Raw genomic sequence first — 18,994 nt, forward strand, 5'->3', positions numbered from 1 at the left:
AGTTTGCTGTAGTAATTGATTATAGACTTGTCTTCCATGAATTAATTTAAAACATTTTAAAATTTCTCAAATTTTCAACGTGTGTCTTAATGTTGGTTTACTGACCTTTCCAGAAATATTTTTTACGTAATTTTTTTTCTGAAATCTTTTCAGAGGTCTGTGAGATCCTTTTTCAACTACATATCTCTGAAATTGGATTTTTCTTAAAATACTGTAGCCAAAATAGTGTATCCAGCACATTGGATGCAGAATTCTCTGATTGGAGAATTCAGATGTCTTCTATTAAGCCCAACATTTAAGTGTTCAGGAAAATAATACTCATCTAAATAATTTTTGTTTTGAAATTAAAGTTGTTTTTTATAAAAATATATTGTTTATGTTAACATAGGAGTTTATTATTAAATAATATTTTAAAAATTCTATGTTAGTTTCTTTTGTGGTAAATATTGATAAATTGAATACAAATGCTCTTTGGAGTCCTCAGTTTTTAATAATGTAAAGGGATACTGAAATCCAAAGTTTGAGGATCTCTGGTATAAAAGAAGCTCACTGAATAAAGGGTCTTCTTGTGAATACCTTTTGAGTGAAGAATTAAAGACGAATAATTTTTTTGTATGTATTTGCCACCTGTTTGGCCTAACAGTGTCTCAGTGTGTTAAATATTTGGGCAGTTGAGGGGTTATATTATTTTTTTATAAAGTTCTTTTCAATTGTAGTATTTGTGTACTTTTAATAGATAGGAAAAAAGCATTAGAAGATGTAATACAACGATCTGGGCATGAGTCAGAATTCAGTAAACAGAAGCATCTTGAAGCAGTTGATAAAGGACACTCACCAGCACAAAAACTTAAAACTGGCAGTGGAGCAAAGACATCAGTTAAAACTACAAGTTCTGCAAAGAGTGATTCAAATATAGGAGGACATTGTACTCGTTACAAATCAAAGAATCTTGACGATGACACCCCATCAGAAAGTAAACAGATGGCTGATAAAACTGTTTCTCTGCAACGTAAGGTCAGTAGTTCTTTGTTAGTGGAAGTACGTGTGTACACTTGTTAATATGACAAAGAGAAAACAAAGTTGTTCAGAATTTTTAATCTTCATATTTCTGAGGAAATTGTGATTTATTTTGATATGAAATATTTTTTATTGATTTCTGTTTTGAATACAGGAAATGTCCAATAATTAAAATCTTATAGATTACAAATATCAAAAGTGAGAACATTTTGATGGTTTGGTGTTTTTGGCTGACCACACTGATCCGTGTTATAAGTTTTGCTCTCTGATTGGGGAAATGGACGTAATCAGTAGTATTAATGAGTTTTTGTAATCTTTGTTAGTAATCTATGAGTGACTCTCTGCTGAGAATCATTTTTAATCTGTTTTATGTTTTTTTACAGTGTAGTTCAGAAGCTACTTTGTTGCCCAGTGTAGAATACTAGTCTGTTCTCTGTGTACTAATAGGTGTATTTTGTAATATTAACAAATCTTCAAGTGTTTAGGTATGCATTTCTCTTAACATTGTCTTAACTTTAAACAATTACAGTTCCTTGCCCCCATAGAGCTTATATTTAACAGGATGAACTTATAATAATCAACCTGATATTACAGAATTTTGAAGACATTGAGTACAGGGAATTAATTTTGAAAAGGCTAAATTGTTCTGTAACATTCATTTTGTTTCTAGATTTCTAGTTGGCAGCAGTGGAACTTGAATAAAAGTTTTCTTTGAGTCAGTTTTTAACATAGGTGGTAAATAATATTCAAATTGTATATATGAATCTATTAAAACATTATGCCTATCTAGATATTTTTTAAATTGTTATAACAGACTAAATAAAGCTGTGTAAGTTCAGCTTTACTGGTGATGTGCCATCCAATTTCATATAGAAAAATACTCTTTACTAGTTTTGGACTACTTCATAGGTCTTGTTTGTTACAAAATGCTTCTGTACAGAAAAGAGCATCTGTGATTGGTTGCCTATAAACTGCCTGCTGTTGGGTTTGAGTGATAAAATATAAAACTTTTCTTCGTGCTTTTCTTAGCATTTCAAAAAGTTTTTAAATGTTCTAAAATATTTTTATAAGCAGAAAGTATAAGAATTATTTATATTTATAAGCAGAAAATACAATATTGTAATCAAAAAAGGCTGCTTAAAGTACTAAGATTAATGGTAGAAAAATTATATTGGGAATTTTTGTAACTATACTTTGTCACTTAATTTGGTTTAATTTTCATTCATCTCAAAAATAGCTTCGGAAGGACCAGTCTTCACATTATGGTCCTGTTCTTCTGATATCTGAATTACCAGAAGATGGCTGTACTGAAGAAGAAATTAGAAAAATATTTCAACCATTTGGAAAAGTTAATGATGTCCTGATTGTTCCATACAGAAAGGAAGTGAGTTATTTAGTCTATTCCAAAAAGTCATAATTTTATTTTATAAAGACTTGTCAGATCTTTCAGCTTTTACTCCATATACAACTGTTACTTGAGTTATGTAAATGTTTGGAATTGAATGAACAGGGTTCCTAAATAAACTGCTTTATATCCTTTAGAACAGCACACTGTTTTTTTAGACGAGCACACTTTTTCTTTGAAGGGCCAGATAATATTTTAGGTGTTGCATGTCGTAGGATTTCAACTACTCGCTCTGCTATACAACTCTGTTGTAGTACTTCACAGTCATAGATGACATACAAATGAATATGCATGGGTGTGTTCAAAAAACTTACTTACAAAAAGACAGATGGCAGGCCATAGTTTGCCATTCATTGCTTTAGCACTTCAGTGAGGTGATGTTAAAAAAATGATTTTGTTTGTACAGTATTTTTTACATATGAATTGTATTTCTGTAACTTACATAGTAAAGTTCTATAAACTCTGACAAACCCTGGAGTAAACAGAACATGAAATTAGGTAAAACAAGGAAACATAGTTGGTATAATTTTCTTTGTTGCAAGAAACCTTAAAAAGGTCAAATTTAACAGTAGCTAGACTAGATCCTGCCTTCTTTCCTATTGTTCAGTGAGCCCTGCCTTCCTGTTTCTTACTCTTTTATGATCTTGCCATGGACTGCTTCCTTCTTATCTTGGTAATGGTATAGAAATTCCATTAGGTTAAATGTCCATTTTGTGTGTGAAAACATCCTAAAGATCAGATTACACTTCAGCAAGGTGAAAAGAGGTAAAATCAACAAGGACTTGAGGTAATTTCAGTTTTATATTCCACGAGGACGTATTGAGTCACACAGAGAATTTTAAGGTAGATTTTTGACTTAAAGTAGAATATGTTTCATTTTAGGCTTACTTGGAAATGGAATTTAAAGAAGCAATTACTGCAGTCATGGAGTACATTGAAACAACACCTCTTCTGATAAAAGGGAAAAGTGTGAAAGTATGTGTTCCAGGAAAGAAAAAGTCACAGGTAAACTGAATTTAGTTCTTATGCAGTTCATTGTTGTTTAGTTTAATTTTTTTTTAAGTATGTTATGTACAGAGAAATGCATAAAACTTAAAATGTTAACTCCATAGACTGTGTATAAATTCAAATACACTGAACTTAACTTCGTGTATGCCTGTGTGTGTGTTAGTTGCTTAGTCATGTCTGACACTTTGTGACCCCATGGACTATAGCCTGATGGGCTCCTCTGTCCGTGGAACTCGCCAGGCAAGAATACTGGAGCGGGTAACCATGCCCTCCTCCAGGGGATCTTGCCCACCCAGGGATCGAACCTACGTCTCATGTCTCCTGCATTGGCGGGTGGGTTCTTTACCACTAGCAGCACCTGGGAAGTCCCATATGGGTTTCATAGATGTTTGCTAATTCTGTTACATTGATATTTTCCCCTACTGAATTGCTTGCCAAAATGACAAATTGCTTGCCACACTGTAAACAATTAAATGGTAAGCAATAGAGTAGGGGAAAATATGTAACAGAATTAGCAAACATCTATGAAATCTCTGCCTAGGTCCAAACTACAACCTTGACTACATCCTGGAAGCCCCTTGCATGTTTCAGTCACTTATTTGGAGATCAAACCATGTTAATACTTACAGATTTTCCTCATTCTTTCAAAGTTCTATGTGGCATTACTTTGTATGAATAGACCATGATTATTTTATCAGTTCCCTTGTGGATCGCTTTTTAGGTTATTTCTAGTTTTCATTACTAAAACAGGACCTCAGTTAACTTTCTTGTATATGGCTTTCATAGGCCTTTCTTATGCATTTTGAGGTGATAGCTATAGTGGACTTGCTGGGTATTAGGATATACTGTAATAAGAAATGTTGGATCACCTGTTAAATAGCTGTAACAATTCACAGTCTAATAATTTATGTGAGTACAGGTGTCTCTCCATTATAAATGACATTTTTATATTTGCAGTTTAAAATCCAGTATGTAAAAAATGGTATCTAGTTTTGATGATCATCTTTAATGTTGTGTTTGAGTTGCTTTTTTTTTTAATGTGTTTATCTATTGTAGTTTTTGGATGTGCTATTTCCACAAGTTTTCTATATATGTACAAAGTATTTTAAGTTGCTGGTCTCTTTCCTGTTTAGAGAAGTTGCTTTAGCGTTTGTTGCAAAGTTGGTCTGGTGGTGCTAAATTATCTTAGCTTTTGTTATTGTTGTTCAGTTGCTGAGTTCAGAAGCATGCCAGGCTTCCCTGTCTTTCACTGTCTCCTGGAGTTTGCTCAGATTCATGTCCATTGAGTTGATGATGATATCTAATCATCTCATCCTCTGCTGCCCTCTTTTCCTTTCCCCTTCAGTATTTCCCAGCATCAGGGTCTTTTCCAATTGAGTCGGCTCTTTGCATCAGGTGGTGAAAGTATTGGAGCTTCAGCTTCAGCACCTATCCTTCTGTTGAATATTCAGGATTGATTTCCTTTAGAATTGACTGATCTGATCTTGCTGTCCAAGGGACTCTCAAGAATCTTCTCCAGCACCACAATTCAAAAGCATCAATTCTTCAGTGCTCAGCTTTCTTTATGGTCCAACTTTCACATCCATACATGACTACTGGAAAAACCATAGCTTTGTCTATACATACCTTTGTTGGCAAAGTGATGTCTCTGCTTTTTAATACACTGCCTAGGTTTGTCATAGCTTTCCTCCCAAGGAGCAATAGTCTTTTAATTTTATGGATACAGTCACTGTTTGCAGTGATTTTGCAGCCAAAGATAATAAGATCTATCACTGTTTCCATTGTTTCCCTATCTATTTGCCATGAAGAGATGGTTGGATGGCATCACCGACTCGATGGACATGGGTTTGGGTAGACTCCGGGAGTTGGTGATGGACAGGGAGGCCTGGCGTGCTGCAATTCATGGGGTCGCAAAGAGTCAGACACAACTGAGCGACTGAACTGAACTGAACTGATGGGACCAAATGCTTGATCTTAGTTTTTTGAATGTTGAGTTTCAAGCCAGCTTTTTCACTCTCCTCTTTCACCCTCATCAAGAGGCTCTTTAGTGTCACTTTACTTTCTGCCATTAGAGTGGTATATCATCTATATTTCTGAGTTTGTTGATATTTCTACCAGCAGTCTTGATTCCAGCTTGTAATTCATCCAACCCAGCATTTCACATGATGTACTCGAGATATAAGTTAAGCAGAATGGCAATATACAGCCTTGAAATACTCCTTTCCCAACTTGGAACTGAACTGTTGCTCCATGTCCAGTTCTAACTGTCGCTCCTTGACCTGCATACAGGTTTCTCAGGAGACAGATGAGGTGGTCTGGTACTCCCATCTCGTTAAGAATTTTCCACAGTTTGTTGTGATCCACGTAGTCAAAGGCTTTAGCGTAGTCAGTGAAGCAGAATTAGAAGTTTTTCTGGAACGCCCTTGTTTTTTCCATGATCTAGCGAATGTTGGCGATTTGAACTCTGGATCCTCTGCCTTTTCTAATCCCAGCTTGTACATCTGGAAGTTTGCAGTTTAGGTACTGCTGAAGCCTACCTTGAAGAATTTTGAGCATAACCTTGCTGCTGCTGCTGCTGCTAAGTCTCTTTAGTCGTGTCCAACTCTACGACCCCATAGACGGCAGCCCACCAGGCTCCCCCGTCCCTGGGGTTCTCTAGGCAAGAACACTGGAGTGGGTTGCCATTTCCTTCTCCAATGCATGAAAGTGAAAAGTGAAAGTGAAGTTGCTCAGTCGTGTCTGACTCTTAGCGACCCCATGGACTGCAGCCACCAGGCTCCTCTGTTCATGAGATTTTCCAGGCAAGAGTACTGGAGTGGGGTGCCACTGCCTTCTCCGATAACCTTGCTAGCATGAGAAATGAATGTCTTGGCTTTTGCATGTCTATAAAGCTTTTGATTTCTCCATCGAATCTGAAGGAGAGCCTTGCTGGGTAGAGTATTCTTAATTGTAGGTACCTCCCTTTCATCACTCTAAATATAATTGTGCCATTCCCTTGTGGCGTACAGAGTTCATGCTGAGAAATCAGCTGATAATCTTATGGGTGTTCCCTTGTTTGTTATTTGCTTTTCCTTTGCTTCTTTGAATATTTTTTTTCTTTATCTTTAGTTTTTCTCAGTTTGATTACTTTGTGTCTCACTGTGTTCCTCTTTGGGTTTATCCTACCTGGGACTCTGCTTCCTGGGACTACCTGTGGACTTGGATGACTTTTTTCTCTCCCATGTTAGGGAATTTTTCAGCTATTACTCTTAAGTATTTTCTCAGGTCCTTTCTCTCTTCTCCTTTTGGTACCCCTATAATGTGAATGTTGGTGTGTTTAATGTTGTCCCAGAGTTCTCTTAGACTGTCTTCATTTCTTTTCATTCTTTTTATTCTTTCCCATGGCAGTCATTGCTACCATTTTGCCTTCCAGGTCACTTATCCATTATCTGCCTCACTTTGCTATTGATTCCTTCTAGTGTATTTTTCTTTGCAGTTATTGTATTTTTCATCTCAGTTTGTTCTTTAGTTCTTCTATGTCTTCTTGCATCTTACTGATCTTTGCCTCCATTCTTTTTCTGATACCGTGTTAAATCTTCATCTTCACTATCATTATTGTGAATTCTTTTTCCAGTAGGTTGGACATCTCCACTTCGCTTAGTTATTCTTCTGGGGTTTCATGTTTCCTTCTTCTGTGACATATGACTCTTTTTTCATTTTGTCTAACTTTCTGTGACTGGTTTCCATTTTGTAGACTACAGGATTGTAGTTCTTGCTTCTGCTGTTTGCTGTCAGGTGTATGAGGCTGTCTTAAGTGACTTGTGCAGGCTTTCTGATGAGAGGGGCTGGTTCTCCCCTGTTGTAGACTGAGCTGCATTTTGTCCCTCTCTTGGGCAGGGCCATGCTCAGGGAGACTTTAAGTCTGCTCATGGGTGGGGTGTGTTCCTATCCTATTGGCTGTTTGGCTTTGAGGTGACCCAGCACTGAAGCTTATAGACTGTTTGGTGGGGCTAATGCGGGCCTCTAGAAGGACTCATACCAGTGAGTATTTTATAGAATTCCTGCTGCCAGAATCTTTGTTCCTGCAGTGAACCGCAGCCATCCCTGCCTCTGCAAGGAGATCTTCCTGTAGCCTCTATGGTGTCCTGCTTTTTTCCCCTGAGTCCTGGTGCACACAAGACTTAGTCTTCTCCCTTCCAAGAATGGATTTTCTGCTTCCTCCAGCCTTGTGGAATTCCTGCAGTCAAATCCTGTTGGCCTTCAAAGCCCAATTCTCTAGGGACTCCTCCTGTTACCAGACTCCAGAGTGGAGGCCTGACATGGGGCTCCGAACTTCCACTTTTGTGGGATAACTTCAGTGGTTTAATTATTTTCCTGTTTTGTGAGTTGCCTACCTGATGAGTATGGGATTTGATTTTACCATGATTGCACCCCTCCGGCCTTCTCATTGTGGCTTCTCTGTCTTTGGATGTAGGGCATTTTTTTCTGGTAGGTTCCAGCTTTTTTTTTTTGTCACTGGTTCTTCAGCAGTTAGTTGTGATTTTGGTGCTTTCCTAAGGAGGTGAGTTCATATCCTTCTGCTCCACCAACTTCAGTATTGACTTTAATTTATTTGTTTTTTCAGTTTTTTTTAAAATTGAAGTTTAGTGTATTTACAGTACTATGCCAGTCTCTGCTGTACACAAAGTGACTCAATTCAGTTCAGTTGCTCAGTTGTGTACAGTTCTTTGCGACCTCATGAACTGCAGCACGCCAGGCCTCCCTGTACATCACCAACTTCTGGAGTTTACTCAAACTCATGTCCATTGACTCGGTGATGCCATCCAACCATCTCATCCTCTGTCGTCCCCTTCTCCTCCCACCTTCAATCTTTCCCAGCATTAGGGTTTTTTCAAATGAGTCAGTTCTTTGCATCAGGTGGCCAAAGTATTAGAGTTTCAGCTTCAGCATCACTCCTTCCAATGAATATTCAGGACTGATTTCCTTTAGGATGGACTGGTTGGAATTCCTTGCAGTCCAAGGGACTCTCAAGAGTCTTCTCCAACACCACAGTGCAAAAGCATCAATTCTTCTGCACTCAGCTTTCTTTATACTCCAACTCTCACATCCATACATGACTACTGGCAAAACCATAGCTTTGACTAGGCAGACCATTTTTGGCAAAGTAATTTCTCTGCTTTTTAATATGCTGTCTAGGTTGATCATAACTTTTCTTCCAAGGAACAAGCATCTTTCAATTTCACAGCTGCAGTCACCATCTGCAGTGATTTTGGAGCCCCCCAAAATAAAGTCTGTCACTGTTTCCATTGTTTCCCCATCTATATGCCATGAAGTGATGGGATCAGATGCCATGACCTTAGTTTTCTGAATGTTGAGCTTTAAGCCAACTTTCTCACTCTCTTTCACTCTCATCAAGAGGCTCTTTAGTTCTTCTTCACTTTCTGCCATAAGGGTGGTGTCATCAGCATATCTGAGGTTATTGATATTTCTCCCGGCAATCCTGATTCCAGCTTGTGCTTCATCCAGCCCAGTGTTTCTCATGATGTATTCTGCATAGAAGTTAAATAAGCAGGGGGACAATATACAGCCTTGACGTACTCCTTTCCCTATTTGGAACCAGTCTGTTGTTCCATGTCCAGTTCTAACTGTTGCTTCCTGACCTGCATACAGATTTCTCAAGAGGCAGGTCAGGTGGTCTGGTATTCCCATCTCCTGAAGAATTTTCCACAATTTGTTGTGATCCACAGTCAAAGGCTTTGGTGTAGTCAATAAAGCAAAAGTAGATGTTTTTTTGGAACTCTGTTGGTTTTTCAATGATCCAGTGAATGTTGTCAATTTGATCTCTGGTTCCTCTACCTTTTCTAAATCCAGCTTGAACATCTGGAAATTCACAGTTCACGTACTGTTGAAACCTGGCTTGGAGAATTCTGAGCATTACTTTACTAGTGTGTAAGATGAGTGCAATTGTGCAGTAGTTTGAGCATTCTTTGGCATTGCCTTTCTTAGGGATTGGAATGAAAACTGACCTTTTCTAGTCCTGTGGCCACTGCTGAGTTTTCCAAATTTGCTGGCATATTGAGGGCAGTACTTTCACAACATCATCTTTTAAGATTTGAAATAGCTCAACTGGAATTCCATCACCTCTACTAGCTTTGTTTGTAGTGATGCTTCCTAAGTCTCACTTGACTTCACATTCCAGGATGTCTAGCTCTAGGTGAGTGATCATACCATCATGATTATCTGGGTCGTGAAGATCTTTTTTGTACAGTTCTTCTGTGTATTCTTGCCACGTCTTCTTAATATCTTCCACTTCTGTTAGGTCCGTACCATTTCTGTCCTTTATTGTGCCCATCTTTGCATGAATTGTTCCCTTGGCATCTCTGATTTTCTTGAAGAGATCTCTACTCTTTCTCATTCTGTTGTTTTCCTCTATTTCTTTGCATTCATCACTGAGGAAGGCTTTCTTATCTCTCCTTGCTATTCTTTGGAACTCTGCATTCAAATGGGTATACCTTTCCTTTTCTCTTTTGCCTTTCACATCTCTTCTTTTCTCATCTATTTGTAAGGCCTCCTCAGACAACCATTTTGCCTTTTTGCATTTCTTTTTCTTGGGGGTGGTCTTGATCCCTACTTCCTGTACAGTGTCCCAAACTTCCATCCATAATTCTTGAGGCACTCTTGTCTATCAGATCTAACCCCTTGAATCTATTTCTCACTTCCACTGTATAATCTGAAGGGATTTGATTTAGGTCATACCTGAATGGTCTAGTGATTTTCCTTAGTTTCTTCAGTTTAAGTCTGAATTTGGCAATAAGGAGTTCATGATCTGAGCCATAGCCAGCTCCTGGTCTTGTTTTGCTGACTGTATCAGTTCAGTTCAGTTCAGTTCAGTCGCTCAATCGTGTCTGACTCTGCGACCCCATGAATCACAGCACACCAGTCCTCCCTGTCCATCACCCAACTCCTGGAGTCTACCCAAACCCATGTCCATCGAGTCAGTGATGCCATCCAACCATCTCATCCTCTGTCGTTCCCTTCTCCTCCTGCCCCCATTCCTACCCAGCATTAGGGTCTTTTCCAATGAGTCAACCCTTCGCATGAGGTGGCCAAAGTATTGGAGTTTCAGCTTCAACATTAGCCCTTCCAATGAACACCCAGGATTGATCTCCTTTAGGATGGATTGAATGGATCTCCTTGCAGTCCAAGGGACTCTCAAGAGTCTTCTCCAACACCACAGTTCAAAAGCAGCAATTCTGTGGCATTCAGCTTTCTTCACCGTCCAACTCTCACATCCATACATGACCACTGGAAAAACCATAGCCTTGACTAGAGGGACCTTTGTTGGCAAAGTAATGTCTCTACTTTTAAATATGCTATCTAGGTTGGCCATAACCTTCCTTCCAAGGAGTAAGCGTCTTTTAGTTTTATGCTGCAATCACCATCAGCAGTGATTTGGGAGCCCCCAAAAATAAAGTCTGACACTGTTTCCACTGTTTCCCCATCTGTTTCCCATGAAGTGATGGGACCAGATACCATGATCTTAGTTTTCTGAACGTTGAGCTTTAAGCCAACTTTTTCACTCTGCTCTTTCACTTTCATCAAGAGGCTCTTTAGTTCTCATTAGCTTTCTGCCATAAGGGTGGTGTCATCTGCATATCTGAGGTTATTGATATTTCTCCCAGCAATCTTGATTCCAGCTTGTGTTTCTTCCAGCCCAGCGTTTCTCATGATGTACTCTGCATAGAAGTTAAATAAGCAGAGTGACAATATACAGCCTCGACGTACTCCTTTTCCTATTTGGAACCAGTCTGTTGTTCGATGTCCAGTTCTAACTGTTGCTTCCTGACCTGCATACAGGTCTCTCAAGAGACAGGTTAGATGGTCTGGTATTCCCATCTCTTTCAGAATTTTCCACAGTTTATTGTGATCCACACAGTCAAAGGCTTTGGCATAGTCAATAAAGCAGAAATAGATGTTTTTCTGGAACTCTCTTGCTTTTTCGATGATCCAGCGGATATTGGCAATTTGATCTCTGGTTCCTCTGCCTTTTTAAAACCGGCTTGAACATCTGGAAGTTCACGGTTCACGTATTGCTGAAGTCTGGCTTGGAGAATTTTGAGCATTACTTTACTAGCATGTGAGATGAGTGCAATTGTGCGGTAGTTTGAGCATTCTTTGGCATTGCCTTTCTTTGGGATTGGAATGAAAACTGACCTTTTCTAGTCCTGTGGCTACTGCTGAGTTCTCCAGATTTGCTGGCATATCGAGTGCAGCACTTTCACAGCATCATGTTTGAGGATTTGAAATAGCTCAACTGGAATTTCATCACCTCCACTAGCTTTGTTCATAGTGATGCTTCCTAAGTCTCACTTGACTTCACATTCCAGGATGTCTGGCTCTAGGTGAGTGATCACATCATCGTGATTATCTGGGTCGTGAAGATCCTTTTTTGTACAGTTCTTCTATGTATTCTTGCCACCTCTTCTTAATATCTTCTGCTTCTGTTAGGTCCATACCATTTCTGTCCTTTATCGAGCCTATCTTTGCATGAAATGTTCCTTTGGTATCTCTAATTTTCTTGAAGAGATCTCTAGTCTTTCCCAATCTGTTTTCATTTATTTCTTTGCATTGATCGCTGAGGAAGGCTTTCTTATCTCTCCTTGCTATTCCTTGGAACTCTGCATTCAGATGGGAATATCTTCCCTTTTCTGCTTTGCTTTTTGCTTCTCTTCTCTTCCCAGCTATCTGTAAGGCCTCCTCAGACAGCCATTTTGCTTTTTTGCATTTCTTTTCCATGGGGATTTTCTTGATCTCTGTCTCCTGTACAGTGTCACGAACCTCTGTCCATAGTTCATCAGGCACTCTGTCTATCAGATCTAGTCCCTTAAATCTATTTGTCACTTCTACTGTATACTCACAAGGGATTTGATCTAGGTCATACCTGAATGGACTAGTGGTTTTCCCTACTTTCTTCAATTTAAGTCTGAATTTGGCAGTAAGGAGTTCATGATCTGAGCCACAGTCTGCTCCCGGTCTTGTTTTTGCTGACTGTATAGAGCTTCTCCATCTTTGGCTGCAAAGAATATAATCAGTCTGATTTCGGTGTTGACTATCTGGTGATGAACATGTGTAGAGTCTTCTCTTGTGTTGTTGGAAGAGGGTGTTTGCTATGACCCGTGCGTTCTCTTGGCAGAACTCTATTAGCCTTTGCCCTGCTTCATTCTGTACTCCAAGGCCAAATTTGCCTCTTACTCCAGGTGTTTCTTGAATTCCTACTTTTGCATTCCAGTCTCCTATAATGAAAAGGACATCTTTTTTGGGTGTTAGTTCTAGAAGGTCTTGTAGGTCTTCATAGAACCGTTCCACTTCAGCTTCTTCGGCATTACTGGTCGGGGCATAGACTTCGATTACTGTGATATTGAATGGTTTGCCTTGGAAACAAACAGAGATCATTCTGTCGTTTTTGAGATTGCATCCAAGTACTGCCTTTTGGACTCTTTTGTTGACCATGATGCCAGAGCTTCTCCATCTTTGGCTGCAAAGAAGATAATCGGTCTGATTTCAGTGTTGACCATGTGGTGATGTCCATGTGTCGTGTTCTCTTGTGTTGTTGGAAGAGTGACTCAGTTATAGACATATGCATTCTTCTTTTATATTCTTTTCTATTATGGTTTATCACAAGATATTGTATATAGTGCCCTGTGATGTATATTAGAACCTTATTGTTTATCCACTGTAAATGTGATAATTTGCATCTACCAACCCCATACTCCCAGGTCATCCCTCTCCCTCCCCCCTCCACCTTGTCAACCCCAGTTCTGTTCTCTATGTCTAAAAGTCTTTCCACTTTACAGATAGGTTCATTTGTGCCATATTTTAGATTCTACCCGTGTGATATCATGTGATAATTGTTTTTCTCTTTCTGACTTAACTTCACTTAGTGTGATAATGTCGATAGTTGCATCCACGTTGCTGCACTTGGCATTATTTCATTTTTTATGACTGAGTAGTATTCCATTGTATATATACCATATCTTTGTCCATTTATCTGTTGATGGAAATTTAGGTTGTTCTGGTGTCTTGGTTCTTGTGAATAGTGCTGCTATGAACATAGGGGTTCATGTGTCTTTTTGAATTACAGTTTTACCTGGATATATTCCCAGGATTGCTGGATTATATGGTAATTCTATTTTTAGTTTTCTGAGGAACCTTCTTTTTGTTTTCCATTGCAGCTGTAGCAGCTTACATTCCCATCAGCAGTGCAGGAGGTTTCTCTTCTCCACATCCTCTCCAGCAGTTGTTATTTATAGACTTTTTAATGATGATCATTCGGACTGCTTTGAGATTGTATCGCATTGTAGTTTTGATTTGCATTTCTCTAACAGTTAGTGAGGTTGAGCGTCTTTTCATGTGCTTACTGATTATCTGTATATCTTTGGAAAAATATGTGTTGAGGTGGAGAAGTAACTATTGAGATCTTTTGCCCATTTTTTGGTTGAGTTGTTTTTTTTATTCTTGAGTTATATAAAGTGTTTGTATGTTTTGGAGATAAGCACTTGTTGGTCCGATCATTTATAGAAATTTTCTCCCACTCCATATATTGTCTTCATTTTTTGTTATTGTTGTTCGGTTTTTCTTATAGTTTCCTTTGCTGTGCAAAAGCTTGTAAGTTTGATTAGCTCCCATTTGTGTTTTTTTTTTGTTTTTATATCTATTACCTTGGGAGACTAAGCTAAGAAAAACATTTGTACCATTTGTATTAGAATGTTTTTGCTATGCTCTCTTTTAGGAGTTTTACGATGTTAAATAAAACTAGACACTGAAGAGCAGAGCAGAAGGATATGGACTCACCTTCTTACAAAAACGCCAAAATATGTTTTAAGTCTTTAAGCCATTTTGAGTTCATTTCTCTGTGTGGTGAGAGGGTATGTTCTAACTTCATTTATTTACATGCAGCTGTCCAACATTCCCAGCACCACTTGCTGAAGAGACTGTCTTTTTCCCATTGTTTATTCTTGCTTCCTTCGTTGAAGATCAATTGACTGTAGATGTATAGGTTTATTTCTGGGCTCTCTATACTGTTCCATTCATTTGCATGTCTGTTTTTGTACCAGGTGCAAACTGTTTTGTTTACTGTAGCTTTGAAGTATTGTCTGAAGTCTGGGAGAGTTATGCTTCCTGCTTTTCTTTTTGTTTTTTTTTCCTCCCCCTGAAAATTGCTCTGGCAATCGTGGGTCTATAGGTCCACATAAATTTTTGGATTATTTTATCTCTGTGAAAAAATGTCATGAGAGGGTAATTTGATAGGGATCACATTAAATCTGTAGATTGCTCTGGATAGTATTGCCATTTTAACAGTGTTCTTTCAATTCAAGAGCATGGGCTGTTTTTCAGTTTCTTTGAATCTTCTTTTATTTCTTAATATTTTATAATTCTCAGTGTGTAAGTTTTTCACCTCCTTGGTCAAGTTTATTCCTAGGTTTTAAAATTTTTTTGGTGAGACTGTTTTTTTCTCATGGAAGGTTTGTTTTTTTGTTTCAATTTATTTATTTTTAATTGGAGGATAATTGCTTTACAGTATTGTGTTTGTTTCTGCCATATATCTTTTGGTGAGATTTTAAAGGACATTCTCTTTCTGATATTTCATTGTTACTGTGAAGGAATGTAACCAATTTCTGAATGTTAATCTTGTATCCTACTACTGAATTCATTTATTAGATCTATTCCTTTTTGTGTATAGTTCTTAGGGCTTTCTATATATGTATCCTGTCAGCTGCATATAGTAACAGTTGTACCTCCTCCCTTCCAATTTGGATCCTTTTTATTTGTTACATGATAAGAGTTTTTATCTTGAACGTATATTGAATCGTATCAAATGCATTTTCTGCATCTATTGGGATGATCATGTGGTTTTTGACTTGTTACTGTGATGTGTTATGTTGATTTGTGTATATTGAACCATGCTTGTGAGCCTGGGATGAATCCCACTTGGTTGTGTTATATATGCATCAAAGATACTGACCTGTAATTTTCTTTTTTGGTGGTTTCTTCCTCTGGTTTTGGTATTAGAGTGATGGTGGCTTTATAGAATGTCTTTGAGAGTGTTCTCTCTTCTTCAGTCTTTTATATTCTTCTTGAGAGAATTTGCCTATGACGCACTCTGGTCCTGGGCTTTTTGTATTGGAAGTTCAGTTTTGTTTTCCCTTTCGAAGAACCAGCTCTTGATTTTGTTGACTTATTTTTTCCTATTGTTTTCTTAATCTCTATTTTATTTACTCCCCCATCCCCATCTTTATTTCCTTCCTTCTTCTGACTTTAGATTGGTTGTTCTTTTTAAAATTCTTTTGTGTAGTAGATTAGGCTTTTTACTTGGGATATTTCTCTTGTTTTTGATGAAGGCCTGTATCACTATGAACTGCTCTCTAAGAACTTCTTTTGCTGGATTGCATAGATTTTGTATGGTTGTGTTGTTGTTGTTTGTCTGAAGGTACTTTTTAATTTCCTTATTGAACCTTTTTTTTTAGTGGCATGTTATTCAGTCTCCATGTAATCATTTTTTTTCTTGTTTCCTTTGGTTGATTTCTAGTTTCATGCCATTGTGATCAGAGAAAATGCTTAAAATAATTTCTGTACCCTTAAATTTGTTTAGGTCAGTTTTGTGCCCCAGGACATGTGGTCAATCCTAGAAAATGTGTGTGTACTTGAAAAATAAGTATATTCTGTGGGGTTTTTTTGGATGCAGTGTCCTGAAAATATCTATTAAGTCTTACTTTTCTGTTGTAACATTTGGGACCTCTGTCGGCCTTATTGATTCTCTGTCTGGAAAATGTCTCCACTGATGTGAGTGGGGTATTAGTCTCCTACTATTGTTGTCTTCCTGCTGATTTCTCCCTTCATGTCTGTTAGTTATTTATGTATTTGGGTGCTCTTAAATTATGTGCATATTTGTTGATGAATGTAAAATCTTCCTCTTGTATTGATCCTTTTATCATTACATAGTGTCCTTTACCTTTGTAGCCTTTGCTTTAAAGTCTGTTTTGTCTGATATGAGTATTACAAGTCCCACTTTCTTTATTTTTGCGTGAGATATCTTTTTCCATCCCCTCACTTTCAACCTGTATGTGTCCTTTGCCCTAAGGTGGATCTTTTGTAGGCAGAATATTGTAGGCTTTTATTTTTTAATCCAGTCTGTCACTCTTTTTATTTTTTTTAAATTTTACACATGATAGTGTGTATCCCCTCTTCATTTTAAAAAATTAATTAATTTTTGGCTCTGCTGGGTCTTTGTTTTGTGTGGGCTTCTCAGTGCAGTATCTTCTTTTGTTGCTGAGCACAGGCTTTATGGGTGCGGGTTCAGTAGTTGCGGCACACAGACTCATTAGTTGTGGGGCCAGGCTTACTTGCTCCGTGGCACGTGGAATCTTCCAGCACCAGCAGTCGAACTCATGTCTACTTCATTGGCAGGCAGATTCTTATCCGGTGCACCACTAGGGAAGTCCCTCTCTATGTCTTTGGAATGGAGTATTGACATTTAAGGTAATTATTGATTCATGTATTTATTGCTATTTCTTTTTTTTTTCTTTAAAAAATTTATTGAAATATAGTTGATTTACACTTTTCATTTTAAAAAAATGTTGAAGTGTAGTTGATTTACATATTGCCACATCAAACTGTATTTTCCAGTTGATTTTTCGCTTCTTCCTTTCTTTTACTTTTTGTGATTTGATTATTTCCTTTTATTCTGCCACTCCCTTCTGGCCTGCAGTATTTCTGTATCAAAATCAACTGATAGCCTTATGGAGGTTTTCTAGTAATGAACTCTGTTTTTGTTTTGCTGCCTTTAGAATTCTCTCGTTATCTTTAACTTTTGCCATTTTTATTATGTCTTGGAGTAGGTCTATTTGGATTCATCTTGTTTGGGACCTTCTGTACTTCCTGTATCTGGATATGTTTCCTTGTTTACGTTTGGGAAATTTTCAGCCATAATTTCTTCAAATACATTTTCAATCCTTTTTTTCTTTCTTCTTCAATCTCTGCATAGAGTGGCCTGCTTTATATTACCCCATAGGTCTCTTATATTGCTTTTTTTTTTCATTTGGCTTTCTGTCTGCTCTTTTGATTGGGTAATTCCCATTAGTCTGTGTTCCAGGTCACTTACTCTTTCTTCTGCATTATTCATTTTTCTATTTACTTCCTTGAGTTCAGCTTTCATCTTAGCAAATGAATTTTTAGATTTTACTTAGCTCCTTTTCACAGTTTCTAGTTCTTTTTTTATAATAATCTGTATTTCTCTTGATAGCCTTTCTTAATTCCTTCAGTATTTTCATTACCTCTATTTTCAACTCAGTGTCTATTAGACTGAAGAGTTCTGTTTCATTGTTCCTTCAGGGAAATATTCTTGGTATTTTAACTGAGAGTGGTTTCTCTGCTTCTCATTTTCCTTGTATTTCTCTTAGTCCAAGAGTTTAGGAGAAAATTGTCTTGTGTAGTCTTAGACGGCTGTTTATAAGCAGGAACATCCCTGTATAGCTTGTGTGGGTTTTAATATTTTTTTGGTGTGAAGGCCATTTTTGATTTGGATGCTTGCTGTCTCTTCGTAAGGGTGTACTGGTTGTTACCATCCTGATAAGGGGTATGCAGGTGCACAGATGCTTGACTCATACAGGTTCCCAGAAAGGTAGGGGCTGCAGTTGGGTTCCTCTGCAGTGACAGTGTTATTTCACAAACCACCAGAGAGGTGAGGGCAGAGGTTGGCATCGGGTCATGAAACCCTTGGCAGCAGTGGCAGGCCTCACATGCTCCCACGGAAGTTGACCCTGATTGCAGACTCTCGGCAGTGGCAGGCCATGCAAGTTCCCAGAAAGGTGGGGGCATTGACCTGCATCCGTTTGTAGAACTCTTGGCAACGTCAGTGGTAGCAGCCCGTCCCTACCTCTGGAGTCTGAGATGGCAGCCACGACTTGCACCCCCCCTGGAATTTGTGTGGGCCGCCTATGAGCATATGGAGAAAGAAGCTTCTATGGCACCCTTCTCCTCTCGCCCCCCTAACAGTGGTCCCTTATCTCTCTGAAGGACCCAGGCTTTTTCTCGGACTCCCATCAGTTGTGGTGTACTACCTCGTAGCCCCTTCAGACTGTCTTCACACAGCCAACTCCAGTCCTGTCCTTTGGGCCCAAGCCTCAGTACACAAGCTCCACCTGCCCTCGTGGTGGAACGGACAAGCATCTTGGGCTGTGGGGTGCTGACCAGCACCAGCAGTCTGTTCAGGTCTCTCCTCACTTTGTCCTCTGCACATCTATCACTGCACTGTCTTCCGAGGCTCCACTCCTCCCTCTCTGCTCCAGCTGATGTCATCAGCGAGGGGACTTCCCAGTGTGCAGAGACCTTTTCCTCTTTCACAGCTCCCTCCCAGAGGCACAGGTCATGTCCTGGTTCCTTTCTTTATTTTCTCTTTTCTTTTGCTCTGCCCGGTTATGCCGAGATTTTCATGCTCCTTTGGAAGTCTGTCTTCTGGTATTGTTCAGTAGATGTTCTTTGAAAGTTGGTCCACGTGTAGATGTACTGTTGATGTATCTGTGGGAGGAG

General features: G+C 38.6%; 1 protein-coding gene across 21 annotated transcripts in view; it reads left to right on the forward strand.

Moving 5' to 3' along the window:
• Positions 1-18,994, forward strand: part of ZNF638 (zinc finger protein 638) — a 144,985-nt gene that overhangs the window by 79,023 nt on the left and 46,968 nt on the right. For all 21 annotated transcript variants that reach the window (XR_014082153.1, XM_081590369.1, XM_081590370.1 and 18 more), the window contains 3 exons: positions 737-1,014; positions 2,255-2,401; positions 3,305-3,427. Coding sequence is in view for 20 of the 21 variants with exons in the window: in XM_081590369.1 (XP_081446495.1) it covers positions 737-1,014; positions 2,255-2,401; positions 3,305-3,427 (548 nt within the window). In the remaining variant the exon portion in view is untranslated. The remainder of the gene's footprint in view (positions 1-736; positions 1,015-2,254; positions 2,402-3,304; positions 3,428-18,994) is intronic.

Source organism: Giraffa tippelskirchi, chromosome 4, assembly GCF_054371585.1.
Source record: "Giraffa tippelskirchi isolate mGirTip1 chromosome 4, T2T-mGirTip1v1.2.pri, whole genome shotgun sequence".
Taxonomy (NCBI): domain Eukaryota; kingdom Metazoa; phylum Chordata; class Mammalia; order Artiodactyla; family Giraffidae; genus Giraffa; species Giraffa tippelskirchi.